Genomic DNA, 27,178 nt, shown 5'->3' with positions numbered 1-27,178 from the left:
AAGGTTTAGACTCCATGGTGGAGCAACAGTTTTAAACACAGGCTTAATCCTGGTCAAAGCCTGACAAAAAGCCTGGACGTCAGGAACTTCTGACAGACGTTTGTGTAACAGAATGGACAGAGCTGAGATCTGTCCCTTTAATGAACTAGCAGATAAACCCTTTTCTAAACCTTCTTGTAGAAAAGACAATATCCTAGGAATCCTAACCTTACTCCAAGAGTAACCTTTGGATTCACACCAATATAGGTATTTACGCCATATCTTATGGTAAATCTTTCTGGTAACAGGTTTCCTAGCCTGTATTAAGGTATCAATAACTGACTCAGAAAACCCACGTCTTGATAAAATCAAGCGTTCAATTTCCAAGCAGTCAGCTTCAGAGAAGTTAGATTTTGATGTTTGAAGGGACCCTGTATCAGAAGGTCCTGTTTCAGAGGTAGAGACCAAGGTGGACAGGATGACATGTCCACCAGGTCTGCATACCAAGTCCTGCGTGGCCACGCAGGTGCTATTAGAATCACTGATGCTCTCTCTTGTTTGATTCTGGCAATCAATCGCGGAAGCAACGGGAAGGGTGGAAACACGTAAGCCATCCTGAAGTCCCAAGGTGCTGTCAGAGCATCTATCAGGACTGCTCCTGGATCCCTGGATCTGGACCCGTAACGAGGAAGCTTGGCGTTCTGTCGAGACGCCATGAGATCTATCTCTGGTTTGCCCCAACGTCGAAGTATTTGGGCAAAGACCTCCGGATGAAGTTCCCACTCCCCCGGATGAAAAGTCTGACGACTTAAGAAATCCGCCTCCCAGTTCTCCACTCCCGGGATGTGGATTGCTGACAGGTGGCAAGAGTGAGACTCTGCCCAGGGAATTATCTTTGATACTTCCATCATAGCTAGGGAGCTTCTTGTCCCTCCCTGATGGTTGATGTAAGCTACAGTCGTGATGTTGTCCGACTGAAACCTGATGAACCCCCGAGTTGTCAACTGGGGCCAAGCCAGGAGGGCATTGAGAACTGCTCTCAATTCCAGAATGTTTATTGGCAGGAGACTCTCCTCCTGACTCCATTGTCCCTGAGCCTTCAGAGAATTCCAGACGGCACCCCAACCTAGAAGGCTGGCGTCTGTTGTTACAATTGTCCAGTCTGGTCTGCTGAATGGCATCCCCCTGGACAGATGTGGCCGAGAAAGCCACCATAGAAGAGAATTTCTGGTCTCTTGATCCAGAGAAGGGGATAAGTCTGAGTAATCCCCATTCCACTGACTTAGCATGCACAGTTGCAGTGGTCTGAGGTGTAAGCGTGCAAAGGGTACTATGTCCATTGCCGCTACCATTAAGCCGATTCCCTCCATGCATTGAGCCACTGACGGGTGTTGAATGGAATGAAGGGTGCGGCAAGCACTTTGAAGTCTTGTTAGCCTGTCCTCTGTCAGGTAAATCTTCATTTCTACAGAATCTATAAGAGTCCCCAGGAAGGGAACTCTTGTGAGTGGAACGAGTGAACTTTTCTTTTCGTTCACCTTCCATCCATGTGAACTTAGAAATGCCAGCACTAACTCTGTATGAGACTTGGCAGTTTGAAAGCTTGAAGCTTGTATCAGAATGTCGTCTAGGTATGGAGCTACCGAGATTCCCCGCGGTCTTAGTACCGCCAGAAGAGCACCCAGAACCTTTGTGAAGATTCTTGGAGCTGTAGCCAATCCGAATGGAAGAACCACAAACTGGTAATGCCTGTCTAGGAAGGCAAACCTTAGGTACCGATAATGATCTTTGTGAATCGGTATGTGAAGGTAAGTATCTTTTAAATCTACAGTGGTCATGTACTGACCCTCTTGGATCATAGGTAAAATTGTCCGAATAGTCTCCATCTTGAACGATGGAACTCTTAGGAATTTGTTTAGGATCTTTAAGTCCAGGATTGGTCTGAAAGTTCCCTCTTTTTTGGGAACCACAAACAGATTTGAGTAAAACCCCTGTCCCTGTTCCGATCGTGGAACTGGATGGATTACTCCCATTAACAAGAGCTCTTGTACGCAGCGTAGAAACGCCTCTTTCTTTGTCTGGATTGTTGACAATCTTGACAGATGAAATCTCTCTCTTGGAGGAGAGTATTTGAAGTCCAGAAGGTATCCCTGAGATATTATCTCTAGCGCCCAGGGACCCTGAACATCTCTTGCCCAAGCCTGGGCGAAGAGAGAAAGTCTGCCCCCCACTAGATCCGATCCCGGATCGGGGGCCCTCAATTCATGCTGTCTTAGGGGCAGCAGCAGGTTTCCTAGTCTGCTTGCCCTTGTTCCAGGACTGGTTAGGTTTCCAGCCTTGTCTGTAGCGAGCAACAGCTCCTTCCTGTTTTGGTGCAGAGGAAGTTGATGCTGCTCCAGCTTTGAAATTACGAAAGGAACGAAAATTAGACTGTCTAGTCTTGGCTTTGGCTTTGTCCTGAGGCAGGGCATGGCCTTTACCTCCTGTAATGTCAGCGATAATCTCTTTCAACCCGGGCCCGAATAAGGTCTGCCCTTTGAAAGGTATATTAAGCAATTTAGACTTAGAAGTAACATCAGCTGACCAGGATTTTAGCCACAGCGCCCTGCGTGCCTGAATGGCGAATCCTGAATTCTTCGCCGTAAGTTTAGTAAGATGTACTACGGCCTCCGAAATGAATGAATTAGCTAGTTTAAGGACTCTAAGCCTGTCCGTAATGTCGTCCAGAGTAGCTGAACCAATGTTCTCTTCCAGAGACTCAATCCAGAATGCCGCTGCAGCCGTGATCGGCGCAATGCATGCAAGGGGTTGCAATATAAAACCTTGTTGAACAAACATTTTCTTAAGGTAACCCTCTAACTTTTTATCCATTGGATCTGAAAAAGCACAGCTATCCTCCACCGGGATAGTGGTACGCTTAGCTAAGGTAGAAACTGCTCCCTCCACCTTAGGGACCGTTTGCCATAAGTCCCTTGTGGTGGCGTCTATTGGAAACATTTTTCTAAATATCGGAGGGGGTGAGAACGGCACACCGGGTCTATCCCACTCCTTAGTAACAATTTCAGTAAGTCTCTTAGGTATAGGAAAAACCTCAGTACTCGTCGGTACCGCAAAATATTTATCCAACCTACACATTTTCTCTGATATTGCAACTGTGTTACAATCATTCAGAGCCGCTAACACCTCCCCTAGTAATACACTGAGGTTTTCCAGTTTAAATTTAAAATTTGAAATATCTGAATCCAGTCTGTTTGGATCAGAACCGTCACCCACAGAATGAAGTTCTCCGTCCTCATGTTCTGCCACCTGTGACGCAGTGTCTGACATGGCCCTAATATTATCAGCGCACTCTGTTCTCACCCCAGAGTGATCACGCTTACCTCTTAGTTCTGGTAATTTAGCCAAAACCTCAGTCATAACAGTAGCCATATCCTGTAATGTGATTTGTAATGGCCGCCCAGATGTACTCGGCGCTACAATATCACGCACCTCCCTCTGAGCGGGAGATGTAGGTACTGACACGTGAGGCGAGTTAGTCGGCATAACTCTCCCCTCGTTGTTTGGTGAAATTTGTTCAATTTGTACAGATTGACTTTTATTTAAAGTAGCATCAATACAGTTAGTACATAAATTTCTATTGGGCTCCACTTTGGCATTGCAACAAATGACACAGGTATCATCCTCTGAATCAGACATGTTTAACACACTAGCAAATAAACTTGCAACTTGGAAATACAATTCAATTAGAATAATATTAAAACGTACTGTGCCTTTAAGAAGCACAGAAGATCTATGACAGTTGAAAATTAATAAATTGAAACAGTTATAGCCTCAATCCTTGTAAACAACACAACTTTAGCAAAGGTTTAATCCCATTAGCAAAGATAACAAAATCTGAAAGCAGGAAACAAATTACAGAATAAACGTTTTTTTATCTCAGTCAAACTATAATTCTCACAGCTCTGCTGAGAGAAATTACCTCCCTCAAAATAAGTTTTGAAGACCCCTGAGCTCTGTAGAGATGAACCGGATCATGCAGGGAATACAATGAGTTGCTGACTGAAATATTTGATGCAGTAAAAGCGCCAAAAAAACGGCCCCTCCCCCTCACACACAGCAGTGAGGGAGAACAGAAACTGTCAGAAAAACAGATTAAGCAACTGCCAAGTGGAAAAATAGTGCCCAAACATTTATTCACTCAGTACCTCAGTAAATGAAAACGATTTTACATTCCAGCAAAAACGTTAAACATAATCTCTAGTTATTAAACAGCTTTATGTATTTCTTACAGTGTAATTCTAGTGAAGTACCATTCCCCAGAATACTGAAGTGTAAAGTATACATACATGACATTATATCGGTATGGCAGGATTTTCTCATCAATTCCACTGTCAGAAAATAAAAACTGCTACATACCTCTATGCAGATTCATCTGCCCGCTGTCCCCTGATCTGAAGTTTACCTCTCCTCAGATGGCCGACAAACAGCAATATGATCTTAACTACTCCGGCTAAAATCATAACAAAAACTCTGGTAGATTCTTCTTCAAACTCTGCCAGAGAGATAATAACACACTCCGGTGCTATTTTAAAATAACAAACTTTTGATTGAAGATATAAAACTAAGTATAATCACCATAGTCCTCTCACACATCCTATCTAGTCGTTGGGTGCAAGAGAATGACTGGGGGTGACGTAGAGGGGAGGAGCTATATGCAGCTCTGCTGGGTGAATCCTCTTGCACTTCCTGTTGGGGAGGAGTAATATCCCAGAAGTAATGATGACCCGTGGACTGATCACACTTAACAGAAGAAAGTATATTAATATAAACTGCGTTTGTTTTACAAAACTGAAGAATGGGTAATAAAAGGGATGATCTATCTTTTTAAACAATAACAATTCTGGAGTAGACTGTCCCTTTAAAGGGATAGTAAACTTACAAACTAATGTTATATAATTCTGCACATAGTGCAGAATTATACAACATTAGCTTAGTGGCAGATTTATACATTTGCGGCAAGGCTGTCTAGTCACAGCGCGCCCGATCGCGCCATTAAACTGAATGTAGCTCGCTCCCGCTCCGGTCTAGTAGCGGGAGCAAGTTTCATTCAGTTTAATGGCGCGATCGGGCGCGCCGTGACTAGACAGCCTTGCCGTGCTGAGGAAAACACAGACCTGCTCAGAGCAAGGAGGGGCGTTCAGGAAAAATTAACTTTCAAATAAAAATTCTCTGCAATCCTTTAAATGTATAATTCTGCACATTAGTTTGTAGATTTACTGTCCCTTTAAGGGAAAAAAGGCCAAAATTGTTAGTTCATGATTCATAGAGAATTTACAATAGAGAGAGAAACTTTTCCAATTTACTTCTATTATCAAATTTACTTCGTTCTCTCAGTATTCTTTGTTAAAGACTATAACTAGGTATGCTCAAGACCAGTAGTACACAGCTGGGAGCTTTACACGTATGTCTTTTTTTGCCAATGGCTGATCAGTTGTGCATTTCTACCGTGGGGCTGATGTTAACCCCTACAAATGTGTTAAAACACATAATTAACCTCTTAATGACCACAACGTACACTGTATGCCACTTGTTGCAAGGGTCTTCCAGGGCTTTAAAAGGACAGTCAAGTCCAAAATAAATTCTCATGATTCAAATAAGGCATGTCATTTTAAACAACTTTCCAATTTACTTTTATCACCAATTTTGCTTTGTTCTATTGGTATTCTTAGTTGAAAGATAAACCTAGGTAGGCTCATATGCTATATTTCTTAGACCATGAAGGCAGTCTCTAATCTAAATGCATGTTGGCAGTTTTTCACCACTAGAGGGCATTAGTTCACGTGTGTCATATAGATAACTAAGCTCACGCACGTGAAGTTACCTAGGAGTCAGCACCGATTGGCTAAAATGCAAGTCTGTCAAAAGAAGAGAAATAAGGGGGCAGTTTGCAGAGGCTTAGATACAAGTTAGAGGCAAACAAGTATAATGTTAACTGTGTTGGTTATGCAAAACTGGGGAATGGGTAATAAAGGGATTATCTATCTTTTCAAACAACAAAAATTCTGGTGTTGACTGTCCCTTTAACCGTGTGGGTCTCTAAAGAATGCAGCAATAGTGTCTCTCTGCTGTTTGAGACTGGCGCCGTTAAAGCACTTTAAGAGCTACAGAGCCAATTTACACACCAATACCGATTATGACTGTAGGCAGCAGCTTTCAGATAATTTTTTCACTGCCGGATGTAAATATCCAGTTCTTTCTTACCAATATATCTGGTGCTGAATGCTGCTGGGTGCAACCATATTCAGCATTAGTTTAGCAACTTTGAATTTTCATCCATTCTTAGTAAACACACTTATATGCAACAAACAGTGCAATAATAAAAAGCTTTCACATAGAGCAACCAAAGTGTTTTCTTCAAACACTTATGTCCCTTTAACTGCACAACAGAAACGTAAGCAACGTAAAGTGCATGATCCGCAAAACTTTCTGTATGCTACAATTTCATCACTGCACATTTGTTACTGGAAAGAGAATATTGCTATCAAAACATCAAAATACTAAAAATGATTCCCTAGCTCACATACACACAGTGCTTAAAAGGGACAGTAAACAATATCATTAATAGAAGAAATAAATTACTACGATTTATTTATGCATGGATCAGTTTCTCAAAATGAAAAAATATTGGCAAGTATTTTTTTTTATTTTTTTTAAACTTACGTTTTTTCTGGCCCCTCCGCCAGCCCCCCTTCACAATGTGTTTTTTTTAAGCAGGCCGCACATCCAATCGGCATTCATGCCGCATGGCCCATTACAGTCAATAGAGGCACTCTCCCGACTACCCAGAGACATCATGAACACGCAAGTTAGATTATAACAGTAGTTTATCTTGATCGCGCTGAAGATATAGAAACATAGATTTTGATGGCAGATACCAACAAGTCTGTCCATAAATTCCTAAAAGCGTAAAACGTATCTAGTTTGTAGGCTAGCCTTATGTTTATCCCAGGCATCAGTTATTATGTAGGATAGCCTTAAGCTTATCCTAGGCATTGGTTAGTACATAGGATAGCCTTAAGCTTATCCTAGGCATTGGTTAGTACGTAGGATAGCCTTAAGCTTATCCTAGGCATTGGTTAGTACGTAGGATAGCCTTAAGCTTATCCTAGGCATTGGTTAGTACGTAGGATAGCCTTATGCTTATCCCAGGCGTTAGTACGTAGGATAGCCTTATGCTTATCCCAGGCGTTAGTACGTAGGATAGCCTTATGCTTATCCCAGGCGTTAGTACGTAGGATAGCCTTATGCTTATCCCAGGCGTTAGTACGTAGGATAGCCTTATGCTTATCCCAGGCGCTAGTACGTAGGATAGCCTTATGCTTATCCCAGGCGCTAGTACGTAGGATAGCCTTATGCTTATCCCAGGCGTTAGTACGTAGGATAGCCTTATGCTTATCCCAGGCATTAGTACGTAGTGTTTGCCTTTACCACCTATAATGGAAGTTTATTCCAAGAATTAAGCACCCTTTCTGTGAAGTCCTTCCGCAAATTACTCCTAAACCTACCACTATTCAGCTTGAGATCATGACACCTTGTTCTTGAAATCTTTCTTTTTATGTAAATACTCACAGCCTCAGCTTCACTAAGCCCCTTAATATGCTTTGAAGGTTACTATCATGCGCACGCGCAGTTCATCTTCCTTGCAGGTCATGGGAGGCGCGCTGAAAGTATATAGAGCGGGTGGTATATACAGCACCTACACTAAAGCAAAGAAAATTTATGGGGGCGCAGGTACAGATAAATAGGAAAATGTTTTGCAAATTAAAATGTGTTTTATTTAAATCAAAAAGTGTTTATTAGCAAATGTTAAAGAAAGCTACTATGCAGTCTTTGTCATCATCTTAAAGTGAAAGTCAATCCTAGCATTTTTTGAAACGCTAGGATTGACTAATGAAACAAAAAATTAATTTTCGGTATCAGTTTTCGGCCAAGTGCATCCCGGATTTTCGGATTCGGTCCAGAATTTTCATTTCGGTGCATCACTAGTTTCAACCGATTGCCGTTCTGAGCTGCTAAGAAAGCCCATGGCAGATCACTGTTTTGCCCGAGGTGACATTTTCACCTCTTAGCCAATAGCCGTGCAGCAAATACTGCTTGGTGCCCTTGGTAGCCGGATTTACCGCATGGCTATTTGCTAAGAGGTGAAAGTGTCACCTCTTGGCAAAAAAATGTTTTGCCGTGGGCTGCCTGAACAGCTAAGAACGACGATCACTTGAAACAAATAAAGGAGCTTTCTGCATGATGTATGTTATACCTCATGAAAGTCCCCTTTATTTGTTTCAATAGTCAATCCTAGCGTTTCAAAACGCTAGGATTGACTTTCACTTTAAGTACAAGAAGCGGTGGGTCCCTAAGCCTTTGGTTGGACAAGCCTGATCTACATGTGGGCGATACATGTGAAACATTCGTCTGAAGAGATAAACATTAAACAATAAGTTACTGAAGCACAGAAGATAAACTATCAAATTTGGTTTGGGACAAAAGTACCTCATGTTCCAGGCGGTCGAAGAGATACTGCTGGGTCAGTACCTCGCTCCAGTTCCGGTCCACTTCCTCTCCCAGGTGTGTATCTTCACATTCCTTCAGTTTTATTAACGCCTTTACCTAAAACAAAATCTCACATGAAGCTGCCAGCACAGGTCAAATTGGAATTGATTCAGTTGTTCATTAAAGGGATAGTAAAGTCCAAATTAAACTTTCATGATTCAGAAAGGGCATGTGATTTAACTTTATACAATTTACTTTTATCATCAAATTTGCTTTGCTCTCTTGGTATTCTTAGTTGAAAGCTAAACCTAGGTAGGCTCATATGCTAATTTTTAAGACATTGAAGGCCACCTCATCTTAATGCATTTGACAGTTTTTCACAGCTAGAGGGCATTAGTTAATGTGTTACATATAAATAACATTGTGCTCACACACATGGAGTTATTTAGAGTCAGCACTAAATGCCTGAAATGTAAGTCTGTCAAACTGCCTCCTTATCTCAGATCTTTTAAGATACAAGGTAATCACAAAGGTAAAAAGTAAATATCTTTAATAGTGTTGGTCATGCAAAACTGGGGAATGGTAAATAAAAGGGATTATCTATCATTTTAAACAACAACAATTTTTGTTTTTACTTTCCTTTTAAAAAAAGACTTTTTTCAGTAACATTCCAAATACTTATTCTGAGTTTATATCTAGAATTGCTCAAGATGCTCGATAAAAGTAGTACGGCAAATCCCGGCAGCTACAGCTGTAGGTTATGAAAACTAGCAATATCTATAATAAAATGATTTTGATACAAAGCAGAACACAGCTGTGGAGATGTAAATATAGCAATGCTAATTTGTATTAGGTTCCCAAACTTGTCGTTCCTCACATTGCACAATGGAACCTAGAATGTTCTTAGACAAAATACACAATTTAGCCCCACAAGAAAGGATACCAGCACCTGTTAATCAGGCCCGGCACAAACAACAGTTTTCTTACCTGTGTTTTAAAAGCATCCTCTGATAGTTTTTCCATTTTGTCACCAAAACAAGTCAGGAAATCATCGATTTTCTTATCAACTGCTTCAGAACTGAAAGCAAAATGAGAAGGGTTGAGAATACTGCATAATAATCTGTATTGGTCACAACTAGGTTTGCAATTGTTTAAAAATTAACATGTCTATCGTCAAATAAAAATGTATTATCCAGCAATATCAAAAACTGGAGATAAAAAGGTAGCTTCTTAGGCCAATGATAATCTTAGTGTTGGTTATAATGTCCCGCCGTCAGGACATGTACGGAGTTGTAATCTATAATTTTAGGGGAAATGTAAAAAGAAAGAAAAAGTAGTAAAAAAATATTGTTACATTACTAATTGATTTGAAAAGATCTCCCTGACCTTTGACATAAGAAAATGGCTTCAGACTATCAATGGTGGCTGTTCTCTATCAGCTGCTGCTGGAACACAGTACAGACACTAGAGGGAAGATTAATTTAAGAAACATTGCCTTCAACACATGGGACTGGCGCATTGTGAACAAAGACTGGGGCACACACTGAATTGTCCTCTCACAACCCTGCTCTGGTTACACAATGCTATATAGTGTAGCCATTTCCCACCACGTAGGATATTCACTCACTTGTATTTAGTTGCCTGTGTGGCCACCGTCACAGAGAATCCCAGAATCCCTGAGGTGTTTCTGCAGGTCGGGTACACGTGATAGCTTCAAGAAAAAAAAATAGACTTAGAATAATAATTACATGCGACGTTGCTACAAACAGTTCAGCGTGCTCTCCCCCGCCTCACATTTACACACTTAATACATACCCCAGGGTTTGTTTAGTCCTCAGATAGTCAAAACACGGTTCCTCCATGTGCATCTGAAAAAACACAGTCATGTGGCCAAAAGCAAACAGAGCAGGGAAACCCCATAAAGGGATTTGTGATGAATGTTTTCTGTGGTGTGTTTGGGTTTTCATTTCTGCACGGCATGAAGGCTTGGCTCAGTCCCATTATCAACATGCAAGTTAAATGTTCTTTATAATCCGACTTAATTACTGAAACTTGCACCCATCAGTCATACACCTACCCACCCACGTGCTCTAGAAGTAAGCCTGGTTTTAACATGTGAAGTCCACCTAACCAACAGAGACCAAGAATACATGGAAGACCAGACTATGCTACATGTGCGTCTGCACGTGCACTTACCACAAGCAGCTCCATCAAGGTGAAATCCCATAAATTCTTAGCACCAGACTACAAAAGAGACCACACTCATTAGAAAGCTGTTCATTTCTACACAAAACCTTATGTAAAGAATATATATATATATATATATATATATATATATATATATATATATATATATATATATACATATATATATATATATATATACATATATATATATATATATATACATATATATATATATATATATACATATATATATATATATATATACATATACATATATATATATATACATATACATATATATATACACATATATATATATATACACATATATATATATACATATATATATATATATATACACATATATATATATATATACACATATATATATATATACATACACATATATATATATACATATATATATACATATATATATATATATATACATATATATATACATATACATATACATATATATATATACATACATACACACACACACCATATAAAGATTTTTTCAATGTCCCCAACCACCAGCATGGACAAAACAGTGACTGTAATTACAGGGTTGGCATAATATGGTTTGTAATAGACTAGACAATGTTTGCTCTGTACTGTGGCACAGATTATAAGTCACTGATAACCAGACCAGCTTACATTAGGCTGGAGTGTCATGACAACAGGTGGTTAAACAAAAGGCTCAGAAACTGTACATTTAAATACACAGCGGTGCCCGATATCTTATGTGACAATGCCTGTTCCTCCTGCAGTAGTGAAGGCATCATTTTATACAGTTTGTCACCATAACTAATGTGACTGTTACAGCTGTGTTTTCACAAACACTATGTCATTGCATTTGTAAAAAGGTAGTTAAAGTGAAAATAATGGTTTTGGCACCAACATCACATTCAGCCATTTCTACACAAGTATTTGAGTCAATAAACTGTACCATGTCCAGCTGTTTATGATGTGTCCTCACCTGGTAATAGCACGCTTACTCCTATAAATTGTATTGTGTTGTATCAAAACTACTAACTATGTGCACCCCGAATAGGGTTACCTTGCTATAAATGTCCACATAATGAATGAGGTGATATGGTTCAGTGAAAACCAACTTTATCCTGTGGAACAAGGGCCTCTGTCAAAGCTGTGTAATAATTATATAATCCAGTATTTATATTACCTAGAAAACACTGAACTTATGCAATGGAAAGAACGGTGTTTATGAGTGATAGGATCACAATTTTTTGACAGTTTAAAATTCGGTGAGTGCATGTCTTATTTTGGTTGTTTATGCATTCCTTCGTTTGCGGTCCTTATTAAACCTATACACTTGATAGGGATAACACACAACCACCCTGCTTCATATTTAGATGCAACAGTCACAAGTACATACAACATATGGTTAAAGGAGTGATGTAGTGATATCTTACGAGCTGACTTGATGATACATACCAGTTAATCGTGCATTGTAGGATCTAACTGCACAGAGTGCAAAAGCAGATAATGAAAATTTGCCCTGTAGCACAACAACAAGTGCATCACTTTAACATAATCTGACAAGCTGACTTGACGATACAAGTCATTTGATCGTAAATCGGATTATACAGAACACAAAAGCGGATGGTGTGGATTTGTCCGGCAGCGCTCTGAAATGATAGCATGGATACGATGACAGTTCATGTGCCGTAACTAGTGCATCATTTTAGCCTAATAATGTATTTACTATCAATACGATAGAGGGATGTGTTTTACACTTGGAGGTTGATTGGATATCGTGTCCGTTTTCTTCATCCAATGAGGACACGCAGCAAAACACCTCATACTAAACAGTAGCCTTCTCTCGATTGGCCTAAAAATAGGTGTTGCTTGAATAGACGCAGGGGATTGGTTGATCCAACATTTGAGATAGGTGTAAAAGGAGACTGCTGGAAACACTCAGCTTGTCATTCTGAACTAAATATTCACATTGAGAAAGGCCATATAACGGCCGAAACACGTTTGTGTGGCTAAACAAACATTACTTAATACCATCTGAGCTGCTGCTTTTATATTAAATGCTCTTTGTTGCCCCTGGCACCTGAAGCCGAGGAAACCGGTTATCGGCCAGGAATACAGGGGGGATAGCATTGTTTGTATTTTTTGCAGCAGCTTTAGGTGTTTGTTGTTGTTTTAAAGTGTTCTAATAGTGGACTCTAACTTAGTGAACTATTTCACTTTGCCTTGACTTTATATTTTAATCGTAGAAATAAAGTTTAATATTTTAATACCTACACATTTTTTTGCTCACATAGTTAGTTGTTTTGATACAACACAATACAATTTATAGGAGTAAGAGTGCTAGTAATACCCTCTCAGTCCTTACCTGTTCTTTCCCTACCCGGTTTTATAAAGCTATTTAAAGGGGCAGCACCGAGGATATATTTACCTCTATTTTCCAATATCACTCTATGACACTGTGCCAGTATATGCTAATTTGACTCACCTGGTAATACACAGTAACCTCAGAATTGGAGTCCCCTTTATTCAGCGATTTCACTTTACACAAGTGATGGGCACTTGGTAATTCAACCACCTGGAACTGCACAGGGACAGAGGTTTGCAGGGGCATAAATTGCAGCTTCCTAACAAAAATGACAGGGTCTTTAGTCACACAACATGAGCATAAATTATTTTTACAGCACAGCCAAAATTATGTAGGCTTCACCTGATAATAGTGTTGAGGAACTCTGATGATTCCTAAATTGATAGGAAAAAAAAAAAAAAAAAAAACACAAATTCAGTATTCGCCCCTAATAGGACTGAAACCTGACAAGATTACATAAAGGGCACCGGAGAAGCTATAAGGGTACCTGGGCAGACACCTGTAAATGTCACCTGCTAGTAAACAGTGCTGCCTTGTACTCACCTTGCTGGTGAAGTTCCCTTGCACTAAACCCTCAGCATACAGCTGAGATTTGAATGCCACTACAAAGGACATGAGGCGTTCCAAAGTCAGACCCTGCAAGAGTGTCTGGTACTTTTCTATCATGGACCAACGGTTGTGTTCCAGGATCAAAAGACGAACATCTCTGGATGGAGACATAAAAGTATCATTAAACAGGCAGCGCATTCTATGTAAAATCTCCGTATATAAAAATGTTCATGTTGTGTCAAACAGCACATAATACCTGGTCTCTGTTGACCACTGTAGCCTCAAAGGGTGTTTAATTATAAATACACAATAAGTCCACTTATTTTACAGTGACTCAAACTTAACACAATATCCGCTATAAAATAAACAATGATTAATTGCTTATGTGTGCTGTAGTCATCTGCATTGCTCTAAACAAATCACTCTGTAGCATGGTCAGAAAGATTGTCTCAGTGGCAGTTTATACTCAGGAACAGCAGTCCTCAGTATCTTGAGTACTTTAACTATGTGTTTAACCCCCTGTACAAGGGTTGAACACATTTTCAGAGTTTATAGTGATAAACTAACATGCTCTAACACATTACAACGTATTGCTTTCAGGAGGGTGGGTGTATGTGTGGGTGCGGGTGTGTGTGTCTATCATGTATAGATATATTTTAGCAAAACACCATCAGCTATATGTTTTTATGAATAAAATGGAATATATTCAGCTATGTGCAGAACATTGGAATGTAAAATATTCCTATTTTCATGTCGGATTAAAGCACATGAGAATATGTGATCGGGTTGTGCGCGAGTTTGGTTTATTTTCCCACTTTTTTGCTCTATTGACTTCTATGGGAGAACTGGTTATTACGCACGCGATATTGCAAGTACATTTTTTTTCGCGCATTGGGTTAGCGCGAGACCGATAACGTTTTACTTTCAACTTATAATACAAGATCAACCAAATGTGCGTAAAAAGTTTACTTCTACCGCAATTAGCGATCCTTCAAAAGCGCAAAATAGCCGTCCACTCTTAATCTGGTCCTCAATTGAATTGCGGACATGATACAAGCCCCACTAACTCTATGAGCAACTGTAGTATTTAAAATGTGTCACATGCACCTGAGAAAAATACTAACACTAATAGTGATATATTTTACTAGAAACAGTTTTGCCAATACATGTATATTGTAAATGTGTTTCTATTGAAAAATGTAATTCATATATGGGTATTTCAGTTTCGAGCGGAATGCTCCTTTAGCTCTGAGATGAAACGGCTAAAATAGTGGAAAGTTATGATGCATCTATACAATAAACTTTTGCATATTGTACTGGCGGTCTAAGCCTCCCTTTAACTTGCGCAAACTAACACAAGGAGACGAGAGATGCTGAAATAGTTATCCTTGAAATTAAAGCAGAACAGATGCCAAGTAGACTAATTCTGAAGACGTAACCAATAACTGCAGAAATATAATATTGTTATTGAGATCCCAAGTCCAGTGGTTACAACCTACTAAACATGTCTGTATTAACAAGAAAGGTACAAAAAGTTCAGAGCACTCACTTTCCCAGCTTTTCTGTTTTGATGAGAAGATTGAAATAGGTTTTCTTTAGTTGCTCAGTGATCATCTCATAAACGTCATGAGAAGCCGTGAAGTTTGCCAGATAGTCAATGATAAGATCAAACAGAAGCTGCAAAAGACAGAATAAGACCGTAAACAAGACAGTAAAAAATTCAATTAAAAAATGGAGACACGGAAAATTAAACGCCAGATAAGACTATGACAAGAAAAAAACAGAATTTATGTTTACCTGATAAATTACTTTCTCCAACGGTGTGTCCGGTCCACGGCGTCATCCTTACTTGTGGGATATTCTCTTCCCCAACAGGAAATGGCAAAGAGCCCAGCAAAGCTGGTCACATGATCCCTCCTAGGCTCCGCCTTCCCCAGTCATTCGACCGACGTAAAGGAGGAATATTTGCATAGGAGAAACCATATGATACCGTGGTGACTGTAGTTAAAGAAAATAAATTATCAGACCTGATTAAAAAACCAGGGCGGGCCGTGGACCGGACACACCGTTGGAGAAAGTAATTTATCAGGTAAACATAAATTCTGTTTTCTCCAACATAGGTGTGTCCGGTCCACGGCGTCATCCTTACTTGTGGGAACCAATACCAAAGCTTTAGGACACGGATGAAGGGAGGGAGCAAATCAGGTCACCTAGATGGAAGGCACCACGGCTTGCAAAACCTTTCTCCCAAAAATAGCCTCAGAAGAAGCAAAAGTATCAAACTTGTAAAATTTAGTAAAAGTGTGCAGTGAAGACCAAGTCGCTGCCTTACATATCTGATCAACAGAAGCCTCGTTCATGAAGGCCCATGTGGAAGCCACAGCCCTAGTGGAATGAGCTGTGATTCTGTCAGGAGGCTGCCGTCCGGCAGTCTCGTAAGCCAATCTGATGATGCTTTTAATCCAAAAAGAGAGAGAGGTAGAAGTTGCTTTTTGACCTCTCCTTTTACCAGAATAAACAACAAACAAGGAAGATGTTTGTCTAAAATCCTTTGTAGCATCTAAATAGAATTTTAGAGCACGAACAAAATCCAAATTGTGCAACAGACGTTCCTTCTTTGAAACTGGATTCGGACACAAAGAAGGCACGACTATCTCCTGGTTAATGTTTTTGTTAGAAACAACTTTCAGAAGAAAACCAGGTTTAGTACGTAAAACCACCTTATCTGCATGGAACACCAGATAAGGAGGAGAACACTGCAGAGCAGATAATTCTGAAACTCTTCTAGCAGAAGAAATTGCAACCAAAAACAAAACTTTCCAAGATAATAACTTAATATCAACGGAATGTAAGGGTTCAAACGGAACCCCCTGAAGAACTGAAAGAACTAAATTGAGACTCCAAGGAGGAGTCAAAGGTTTGTAAACAGGCTTGATTCTAACCAGAGCCTGAACAAAGGCTTGAACATCTGGCACAGCTGCCAGCTTTTTGTGAAGTAACACAGACAAGGCAGAAATCTGTCCCTTCAAGGAACTTGCAGATAATCCTTTCTCCAAACCTTCTTGAAGAAAGGATAGAATCTTAGGAATTTTTACCTTGTCCCAAGGGAATCCTTTAGATTCACACCAACAGATATATTTTTTCCATATTTTGTGGTAAATTTTTCTAGTTACAGGCTTTCTGGCCTGAACAAGAGTATCAATGACAGAATCTGAGAATCCTCGCTTTGATAAGATCAAGCGTTCAATCTCCAAGCAGTCAGTTGGAGTGAGACCAGATTCGGATGTTCGAACGGACCTTGAACAAGAAGGTCTCGTCTCAAAGGTAGCTTCCATGGTGGAGCCGATGACATATTCACCAGGTCTGCATACCAAGTCCTGCGTGGCCACGCAGGAGCTATCAAGATCACCGATGCCCTCTCCTGCTTGATCCTGGCTACCAGCCTGGGGATGAGAGGAAACGGTGGGAATACATAAGCTAGTTTGAAGGTCCAAGGTGCTACTAGTGCATCTACTAGAGTCGCCTTGGGATCCCTGGATCTGGACCCGTAGCAAGGAACCTTGAAGTTCTGACGAGAGGCCATCAGATCCATGTCTGGAATGCCCCACAGTTGAGTAATTTGGGCAAAGATTTCCGGATGGAGTTCCCACTCCCCCGGATGAAATGTCTGACGACTCAGAAAATCCGCTTCCCAATTTTCCACTCCTGGGATGTGGATTGCAGACAAGTGGCAGGAGTGAGTCTCCGCCCATTGAATGATTTTGGTCACTTCTTCCATCGCCAGGGAACTCCTTGTTCCCCCCTGATGGTTGATGTACGCAACAGTTGTCATGTTGTCTGATTGAAACCGTATGAACTTGGCCTTTGCTAGCTGAGGCCAAGCCTTGAGAGCATTGAATATCGCTCTCAGTTCCAGAATATTTATCGGTAGAAGAGATTCTTCCCGAGACCAAAGACCCTGAGCTTTCAGGGGTCCCCAGACCGCGCCCCAGCCCACCAGACTGGCGTCGGTCGTGACAATTACCCACTCTGGTCTGCGGAAGCTCATCCCCTGTGACAGGTTGTCCAGGGACAGCCACCAACGGAGTGAATCTCTGGTCCTCTGATTTACTTGTATCGTCGGAGACAAGTCTGTATAGTCCCCATTCCACTGACTGAGCATGCACAGTTGTAATGGTCTTAGATGAATGCGCGCAAAAGGAACTATGTCCATTGCCGCTACCATCAAACCTATTACTTCCATGCACTGCGCTATGGAAGGAAGAGGAACAGAATGAAGTATTTGACAAGAGTTCAGAAGTTTTGTTTTTCTGGCCTCTGTCAGAAAAATCCTCATTTCTAAGGAGTCTATTATTGTTCCCAAGAAGGGAACCCTTGTTGACGGAGATAGAGAACTCTTTTCTACGTTCACTTTCCATCCGTGAGATCTGAGAAAGGCCAGGACAATGTCCGTGTGAGCCTTTGCTTGAGGAAGGGACGACGCTTGAATCAGAATGTCGTCCAAGTAAGGTACTACTGCAATGCCCCTTGGTCTTAGCACCGCTAGAAGGGACCCTAGTACCTTTGTGAAAATCCTTGGAGCAGTGGCTAATCCGAACGGAAGTGCCACAAACTGGTAATGCTTGTCCAGGAATGCGAACCTTAGGAACCGATGATGTTCCTTGTGGATAGGAATATGTAGATACGCATCCTTTAAATCCACCGTGGTCATGAATTGACCTTCCTGGATGGAAGGAAGAATTGTTCGAATGGTTTCCATTTTGAACGATGGAACCTTGAGAAACTTGTTTAGGATCTTGAGATCTAAGATTGGTCTGAACGTTCCCTCTTTTTTGGGAACTACGAACAGATTGGAGTAGAACCCCATCCCTTGTTCTCCTAATGGAACAGGATGAATCACTCCCATTTTTAACAGGTCTTCTACACAATGCAAGAATGCCTGTTTTTTTATGTGGTCTGAAGACAATTGAGACCTGTGGAACCTCCCCCTTGGGGGAAGCCCCTTGAATTCCAGAAGATAACCTTGGGAGACTATTTCTAGCGCCCAAGGATCCAGAACATCTCTTGCCCAAGCCCGAGCGAAGAGAGAGTCTGCCCCCCACCAGATCCGGTCCCGGATCGGGGGCCAACATCTCATGCTGTCTTGGTAGCAGTGGCAGGTTTCTTGGCCTGCTTTCCTTTGTTCCAGCCTTGCATTGGTCTCCAGGCTGGTTTGGCTTGAGAAGTATTACCCTCCTGCTTAGAGGACGTATCACTTGGGGCTGGTCCGTTTCTTCGAAAGGGACGAAAATTAGGTTTATTTTTGGCCTTGAAAGACCTATCCTGAGGAAGGGCGTGGCCCTTGCCCCCAGTGATATCAGAGATAATCTCTTTCAAGTCAGGGCCAAACAGCGTTTTCCCCTTGAAAGGAATGTTAAGCAATTTGTTCTTGGAAGACGCATCCGCTGACCAAGATTTTAACCAAAGCGCTCTGCGCGCCACAATAGCAAACCCAGAATTTTTCGCCGCTAACCTAGCCAATTGCAAAGTGGCGTCTAGGGTGAAAGAATTAGCCAATTTGAGAGCACGAATTCTGTCCATAATCTCCTCATAAGAAGAAGAATTATTATTGATCGCCTTTTCTAGCTCATCGAACCAGAAACACGCGGCTGTAGTGACAGGGACAATGCATGAAATTGGTTGTAGAAGGTAACCTTGCTGAACAAACATCTTTTTAAGCAAACCTTCTAATTTTTTATCCATAGGATCTTTGAAAGCACAACTATCTTCTATGGGTATAGTGGTGCGTTTGTTTAGAGTAGAAACCGCCCCCTCGACCTTGGGGACTGTCTGCCATAAGTCCTTTCTGGGGTCGACCATAGGAAACAATTTTTTAAATATGGGGGGAGGGACGAAAGGTATACCGGGCCTTTCCCATTCTTTATTTACAATGTCCGCCACCCGCTTGGGTATAGGAAAAGCTTCGGGGGGCCCCGGGACCTCTAGGAACTTGTCCATTTTACATAGTTTCTCTGGAATGACCAAATTCTCACAATCATCCAGAGTGGATAACACCTCCTTAAGCAGAGCGCGGAGATGTTCCAACTTAAATTTAAATGTAATCACATCAGGTTCAGCTTGTTGAGAAATTTTCCCTGAATCTGAAATTTCTCCCTCAGACAAAACCTCCCTGGCCCCCTCAGACTGGTGTAGGGGCCCTTCAGAACCAATATCATCAGCGTCCTCATGCTCTTCAGTATTTTCTAAAACAGAGCAGTCGCGCTTTCGCTGATAAGTGGGCATTTTGGCTAAAATGTTTTTGATAGAATTATCCATTACAGCCGTTAATTGTTGCATAGTAAGGAGTATTGGCGCGCTAGATGTACTAGGGGCCTCCTGTGTGGGCAAGACTGGTGTAGACGAAGGAGGGGATGATGCAGTACCATGCTTACTCCCCTCACTTGAGGAATCATCTTGGGCATCATTTTCTCTAAATTTTGTGTCACATAAATCACATCTATTTAAATGAGAAGGAACCTTGGCTTCCCCACATTCAGAACACAGTCTATCTGGTAGTTCAGACATGTTAAACAGGCATAAACTTGATAACAAAGTACAAAAAACGTTTTAAAATAAAACCGTTACTGTCACTTTAAATTTTAAACTGAACACACTTTATTACTGCAATTGCGAAAAAGTATGAAGGAATTGTTCAAAATTCACCAAAATTTCACCACAGTGTCTTAAAGCCTTAAAAGTATTGCACACCAAATTTGGAAGCTTTAACCCTTAAAATAACGGAACCGGAGCCGTTTTTATATTTAACCCCTTTACAGTCCCTGGTATCTGCTTTGCTGAGACCCAACCAAGCCCAAAGGGGAATACGATACCAAATGACGCCTTCAGAAAGTCTTTTCTATGTATCAGAGCTCCTCACACATGCATCTGCATGTCATGCTTCTCAAAAACAAGTGCGCAATACAGGCGCGAAAATGAGACTCTGCCTATGATTAGGGAAAGCCCCTAGAGAATAAGGTGTCCAATACAGTGCCTGCCGGTTATTTTACAAAATTCCCAAGATTAAAATAATTCCTCAAGGCTATGGAGTATAAAATATGTTTATATATAAATCGATTTAGCCCAGAAAATGTCTACAGTCTTAAAAAGCCCTTGTGAAGCCCTTTTTTTCTGTCTGTAATAAAAATGGCTTACCGGATCCCATAGGGAAAATGACAGCTTCCAGCATTACATCGTCTTGTTAGAATGTGTCATACCTCAAGCAGCAAAAGTCTGCTCACTGTTCCCCCAACTGAAGTTAATTCCTCTCAACAGTCCTGTGTGGAAACAGCCATCGATTTTAGTAACGGTTGCTAAAATCATTTTCCTCTTACAAACAGAAATCTTCATCTCTTTTCTGTTTCAGAGTAAATAGTACATACCAGCACTATTTTAAAATAACAAACTCTTGATTGAATAATAAAAACTACAGTTAAACACTAAAAAACTCTAAGCCATCTCCGTGGAGATGTTGCCTGTACAACGGCAAAGAGAATGACTGGGGAAGGCGGAGCCTAGGAGGGATCATGTGACCAGCTTTGCTGGGCTCTTTGCCATTTCCTGTTGGGGAAGAGAATATCCCACAAGTAAGGATGACGCCGTGGACCGGACACACCTATGTTGGAGAAAAAAAAAGTAAATCCCCAAATGCCAGAAGACCTGTACGATTTCTGCACAGCAGGAGATTTGAAATGGACAACCCAGCAACTCTATTACCCACAGATAGCACTCACTGGCAGTTTGTGGTTGAATCCCTTCACTTTGATGACTAATCCGTGCTCTCCTGCTACCAGTTTATACTCCAGCTGAGCTACATCGGCATCGTATGCAGGTTCAGCCAGTGTATGGGCTAAGATGTTAACAAAGATGTCAAACAGAACCAGACTGAAAAACAAAAATATATGAGACAATGCAAAAGAAAATCTAACGTCAATCACAAAAGACTAAACTATATACGCGTTAGAGGGGACGTACAACAAAACCCCTTTGTCCCACACGCACGTAAAGATAAAACACATACTCTAGACAATAAAATGCCCAGAATAAAAGTTTTAAAATATATTAATCCCGTAGATTCCATAAAGGCTGCAACTACCCAAATTAACTTTAAAGGGTCCAACACCACCCAGAAAAAACACAAATACTTGTGTGTTACAGAAACTTCCTGTCTGAGAACAGACTTGTTAACTGAGCCCAGGGGTTAAATCTGAGCCTGTCTACAGCACCACAAGAATGGTGTTAAATCCTTGAACTCTCCTTGTGTCATGGTTATCACCATAAGCTTTCATTTGTAAAATACTAGACAGTGAAAACAGATGTGCTGTATTGCTATAGCTAAGCAACTTACAGGACTATCAGTAAGAGATGGATCTTGGTTGCCCTGTACTTAAGGAAGTAACTTTATTAAAGGGACAGTAAAGTCAAAAATAAACTATCATGGCTTCAGACAGAGCAGCAATTTTAAACAACTTTCCCAATTCACTTCCATTATTTAATTGTGCACAGTATTTTTATATGCAGAGTTTTTGAGGCACAAGCTCCTACTGAGCATGAATATACGTATATACATTTTGTGATTGGCCGATAGCTGTCACATGATGTGTTAGGAAGGAAAATGCAACAGACATTTTTCAGAAAAAAACCCTCTACTTCTCATTTTAAATTCAAACTAAGTGCTTTTGCATTGTCTATTTATTATGCATTTAATGATTAAAGGGCCATGATACCCAAAAAAACATAATTTATGTAAGAACTTACCTGATAAATTCATTTCTTTCATATTAGCAAGAGTCCATGAGCTAGTGACGTATGGGATATACATTCCTACCAGGAGGGGCAAAGTTTCCCAAACCTCAAAATGCCTATAAATACACCCCTCACCACACCCACAATTCAGTTTAACGAATAGCCAAGAAGTGGGGTGATAAAAAAGTGCGAAAGCATATAAAATAAGGAATTGGAATAATTGTGCTTTATACAAAATCATAACCACCACAAAAAAAGGGCGGGCCTCATGGACTCTTGCTAATATGAAAGAAATGAATTTATCAGGTAAGTTCTTACATAAATTATGTTTTCTTTCATGTAATTAGCAAGAGTCCATGAGCTAGTGACGTATGGGATAATGATTACCCAAGATGTGGATCTTTCCACACAAGAGTCACTAGAGAGGGAGGGATAAAATAAAGACAGCCAATTCCTGCTGAAAATAATCCACACCCTAAAATAAAGTTTAATGAAAAACAGAAGCAGAAGATTCAAACTGAAACCGCTGCCTGAAGTACTTTTCTACCAAAAACTGCTTCAGAAGAAGAAAATACATCAAAATGGTAGAATTTAGTAAAAGTATGCAAAGAGGACCAAGTTGCTGCTTTGCAAATCTGATCAACCGAAGCTTCATTCCTAAACACCCAGGAAGTAGAAACTGACCTAGTAGAATGAGCTGTAATCCTCTGAGGCAGAGTTTTACCCGACTCAACATAGGCAAGATGAATTAAAGATTTCAACCAAGATGCCAAAGAAATGGCAGAAGCTTTCTGGCCTTTTCTAGAACCGGAAAAGATAACAAATAGACTAGAAGTCTTTCGGAAAGATTTAGTAGCTTCAACATAATATTTCAAAGCTCTAACATCCAAAGAATGCAACGATTTCTCCTTAGAATTCTTAGGATTAGGACATAATGAAGGAACCACAATTTCTCTACTAATGTTGTTGGAATTCACAACCTTAGGTAAAAATTCAAAAGAAGTTCGCAACACCGCCTTATCCTGATGAAAAATCAGAAAAGGAGACTCACAAGAAAGAGCAGATAATTCAGAAACTCTTCTGGCAGAAGAGATGGCCAAAAGGAACAAAACTTTCCAAGAAAGTAATTTAATGTCCAATGAATGCATAGGTTCAAATGGAGGAGCTTGAAGAGCCCCCAGAACCAAATTCAAACTCCAAGGAGGAGAAATTGACTTAATGACAGGTTTTATACGAACCAAAGCTTGTACAAAACAATGAATATCAGGAAGAATAGCAATCTTTCTGTGAAAAAGAACAGAAAGAGCAGAGATTTGTCCTTTCAAGGAACTTGCGGACAAACCCTTATCTAAACCATCCTGAAGAAACTGTAATATTCTCGGTATTCTAAAAGAATGCCAAGAAAAATGATGAGAAAGACACCAAGAAATATAAGTCTTCCAGACTCTATAATATATCTCTCTAGATACATATTTACGAGCCTGTAACATAGTATTAATCACAGAGTCAGAGAAACCTCTTTGACCAAGAATCAAGCGTTCAATCTCCATACCTTTAAATTTAAGGATTTCAGATCCTGATGGAAAAAAGGACCTTGAGACAGAAGGTCTGGTCTTAACGGAAGAGTCCACGGTTGGCAAGAGGCCATCCGGACAAGATCCGCATACCAAAACCTGTGAGGCCATGCCGGAGCTACCAGCAGAACAAACGAGCATTCCTTCAGAATCTTGGAGATTACTCTTGGAAGAAGAACTAGAGGCGGAAAGATATAGGCAGGATGATACTTCCAAGGAAGTGATAATGCATCCACTGCCTCCGCCTGAGGATCCCGGATCTGGACAGATACCTGGGAAGTTTCTTGTTTAGATGAGACGCCATCAGATCTATTTCTGGAAGTTCCCACATTTGAACAATCTGAAGAAATACCTCTGGGTGAAGAGACCATTCGCCCGGATGCAACGTTTGGCGACTGAGATAATCCGCTTCCCAATTGTCTATACCTGGGATATGAACCACAGAGATTAGACAGGAGCTGGATTCCGCCCAAAACAAAATTCGAGATACTTCTTTCATAGCCAGAGGACTGTGAGTCCCTCCTTGATGATTGATGTATGCCACAGTTGTGACATTGTCTGTCTGAAAACAAATGAACGATTCTCTCTTCAGAAGAGGCCAAAACTGAAGAGCTCTGAAAATTGCACGGAGTTCCAAAATATTGATCGGTAATCTCACCTCCTGAGATTCCCAAACTCCTTGTGCCGTCAGAGATCCCCACACAGCTCCCCAACCTGTGAGACTTGCATCTGTTGAAATTACAGTCCAGGTTGGAAGCACAAAAGAAGCCCCCTGAATTAAACGATGGTGATCTGTCCACCACGTTAGAGAGTGTCGAACAATCTGTTTTAAAAATATTAATTGAGATATCTTTGTGTAATCCTTGCACCATTGATTCAGCATACAGAGCTGAAGAGGTCGCATGTGAAAACGAGCAAAGGGGATCGCGTCCGATGCAGCAGTCATAAGACCTAGAATTTCCATGCATAAGGCTACCGAAGGGAATGATTGTGACTGAAGGTTTCGACAAGCTGCAATCAATTTTAGACGTCTCTTGTCTGTTAAAGACAGAGTCATGGACACTGAATCTATCTGGAAACCCAGAAAGGTTACCCTTGGCTGAGGAATCAAAGAACTTTTTGGTAAATTGATCCTCCAACCATGATCTTGAAGAAACAACACAAGTCGATTCGTATGAGATTCTGCTAAATGTAAAGACTGAGCAAGTACCAAGATATCGTCCAAATAAGGAAATACCACAATACCCTGTTCTCTGATTACAGACAGAAGGGCACCGAGAACCTTTGTAAAAATTCTTGGAGCTGTAGCTAGGCCAAACGGAAGAGCCACAAACTGGTAATGCTTGTCCAGAAAAGAGAATCTCAGGAACTAATAATGATCTGGATGAATCGGAATATGCAGATATGCATCCTGTAAATCTATTGTGGACATATAATTCCCTTGCTGGACAAAAGGCAAGATAGTCCAAGAAATGGAAAGTAGAGTTGATTTAGAAGCCATATCAGCATTCCAAGTCTTAAGCCATAAAGCTCTTCTAGCTAAAATAGCTAGAGACATAAACCTGACATCAACTCTGATAATATCAAAAATGGCATCACAGATAAAATTATTAGCATGCTGAAGAAGAATAATAATATCATGAGAATCATGATTTGTTACTTGTTGCGCTAAAGTTTCCAACCAAAAAGTTGAAGCTGCAGCAACATCAGCCAATGATATAGCAGGTCTAAGAAGATTACCTGAACACAGATAAGCTTTTCTTAGAAAGGATTAAATTTTCCTATCTAAAGGATCTTTAAACGAAGTACCATCTGACGTAGGAATGGTAGTACGTTTAGCAAGGGTAGAAATAGCCTTATCAACTTTAGGGATTTTGTCCCAAAATTCTAACCTGTCAGACGGTACAGGATATAATTGCTTAAAACGTTTAGAAGGAGTAAATGAATTACCCAATTTATCCCATTCTTTGGAAATTACTGCAGAAATAGCATTAGGAACAGGAAAAACTTCTGGAATAACCACAGGAGATTTAAATACCTTATCTAAACGTTTAGAATTAGTATCAAGAGGACCAGAATCCTCTATTTCTAAAGCAATTAATACTTCTTTAAGTAAAGAACGAATAAATTCCATTTTAAATAAATATGAAGATTTATCAGCATCAATCTCTGAAACAGAATCCTCTGAACCAGAATGATGATGTTCATTTAAAAATTCATCTGTAGGGAGAGAAGTTTTAAAAGATTTTTTACGTTTACTAGAAGGAGAAATAACAGACATAGCCTTCTTGATGGATTCAGAAACAAAATCTCTTATGTTATCAGGAACATTCTGCACCTTAGATGTTGAAGGAACTGCAACAGACAATGGTACTTTACTAAAGGAAATATTATCTGCATTAACAAGTTTGTCATGACAATTAATACAAACAGCCGGAGGAATAGCTACCAAAAGTTTACAGCAGATACACTTAGCTTTGGTAGATCCAGCACTAGACAGCGATTTTCCTGTAGTATCTTCTGACTCAGATGCAACGTGAGACATCTTGCAATATGTAAGAGAAAAAACAACATATAAAGCACAATTGATCAAATTCCTTAAATGACAGTTTCAGGAATGGGAAAAAATGCCAAAGAACAAGCTTCTAGCAACCAGAAGCAATGAAAAATGAGACTTAAATAATGTGGAGCCAAAAACGACGCCCATATTTTTTAGCGCCAAATAAGACGCCCACATTATTTGGCGCCTAAATGCTTTTGGCGCCAAAAATGACGCCACATCCGGAAGGCCGACATTTTTGGCGCAAAATAACGTCAAAAAATGACGCAACTTCCGGCGACACGTATGACGCCGGAAACGGAAAATAATTTTTGCGCCAAAAAAGTCCGCGCCAAGAATGACGCAATAAAATGAAGCATTTTCAGCCCCCGCGAGCCTAACAGCCCACAGGGAAAAAAGAGTCAAATTTTTGAAGGTAAGAAAAAATGAATAATTCAAATGCATAATCCCAAATATGAAACTGACTGTCTGAAAAATAAGGAAAGTTGAACATTCTGAGTCAAGGCAAATAAATGTTTGAATACATATATTTAGAACTTTATAAACAAAGTGCCCAACCATAGCTTAGAGTGTCACAGAAAATAAGATTTACTTACCCCAGGACACTCATCTACATGTTTGTAGAAAGCCAAA

General features: G+C 40.3%; 1 protein-coding gene across 1 annotated transcript in view; it reads right to left on the bottom strand.

Moving 5' to 3' along the window:
• Positions 1-27,178, bottom strand: part of NRDC (nardilysin convertase) — a 60,369-nt gene that overhangs the window by 5,163 nt on the left and 28,028 nt on the right. Inside the window, 10 exon segments of the mRNA XM_053693483.1 lie at positions 8,527-8,643; positions 9,514-9,604; positions 10,154-10,237; positions 10,342-10,394; positions 10,723-10,770; positions 13,202-13,340; positions 13,424-13,455; positions 13,625-13,787; positions 15,180-15,307; positions 21,400-21,550. Coding sequence (XP_053549458.1) covers positions 8,527-8,643; positions 9,514-9,604; positions 10,154-10,237; positions 10,342-10,394; positions 10,723-10,770; positions 13,202-13,340; positions 13,424-13,455; positions 13,625-13,787; positions 15,180-15,307; positions 21,400-21,550 — 1,006 coding nt within the window.

Source organism: Bombina bombina, chromosome 10, assembly GCF_027579735.1.
Source record: "Bombina bombina isolate aBomBom1 chromosome 10, aBomBom1.pri, whole genome shotgun sequence".
Taxonomy (NCBI): domain Eukaryota; kingdom Metazoa; phylum Chordata; class Amphibia; order Anura; family Bombinatoridae; genus Bombina; species Bombina bombina.
Note: the sequence above shows the minus strand (reverse complement) of the source record. Positions and strands in the feature narration are given on the sequence as shown.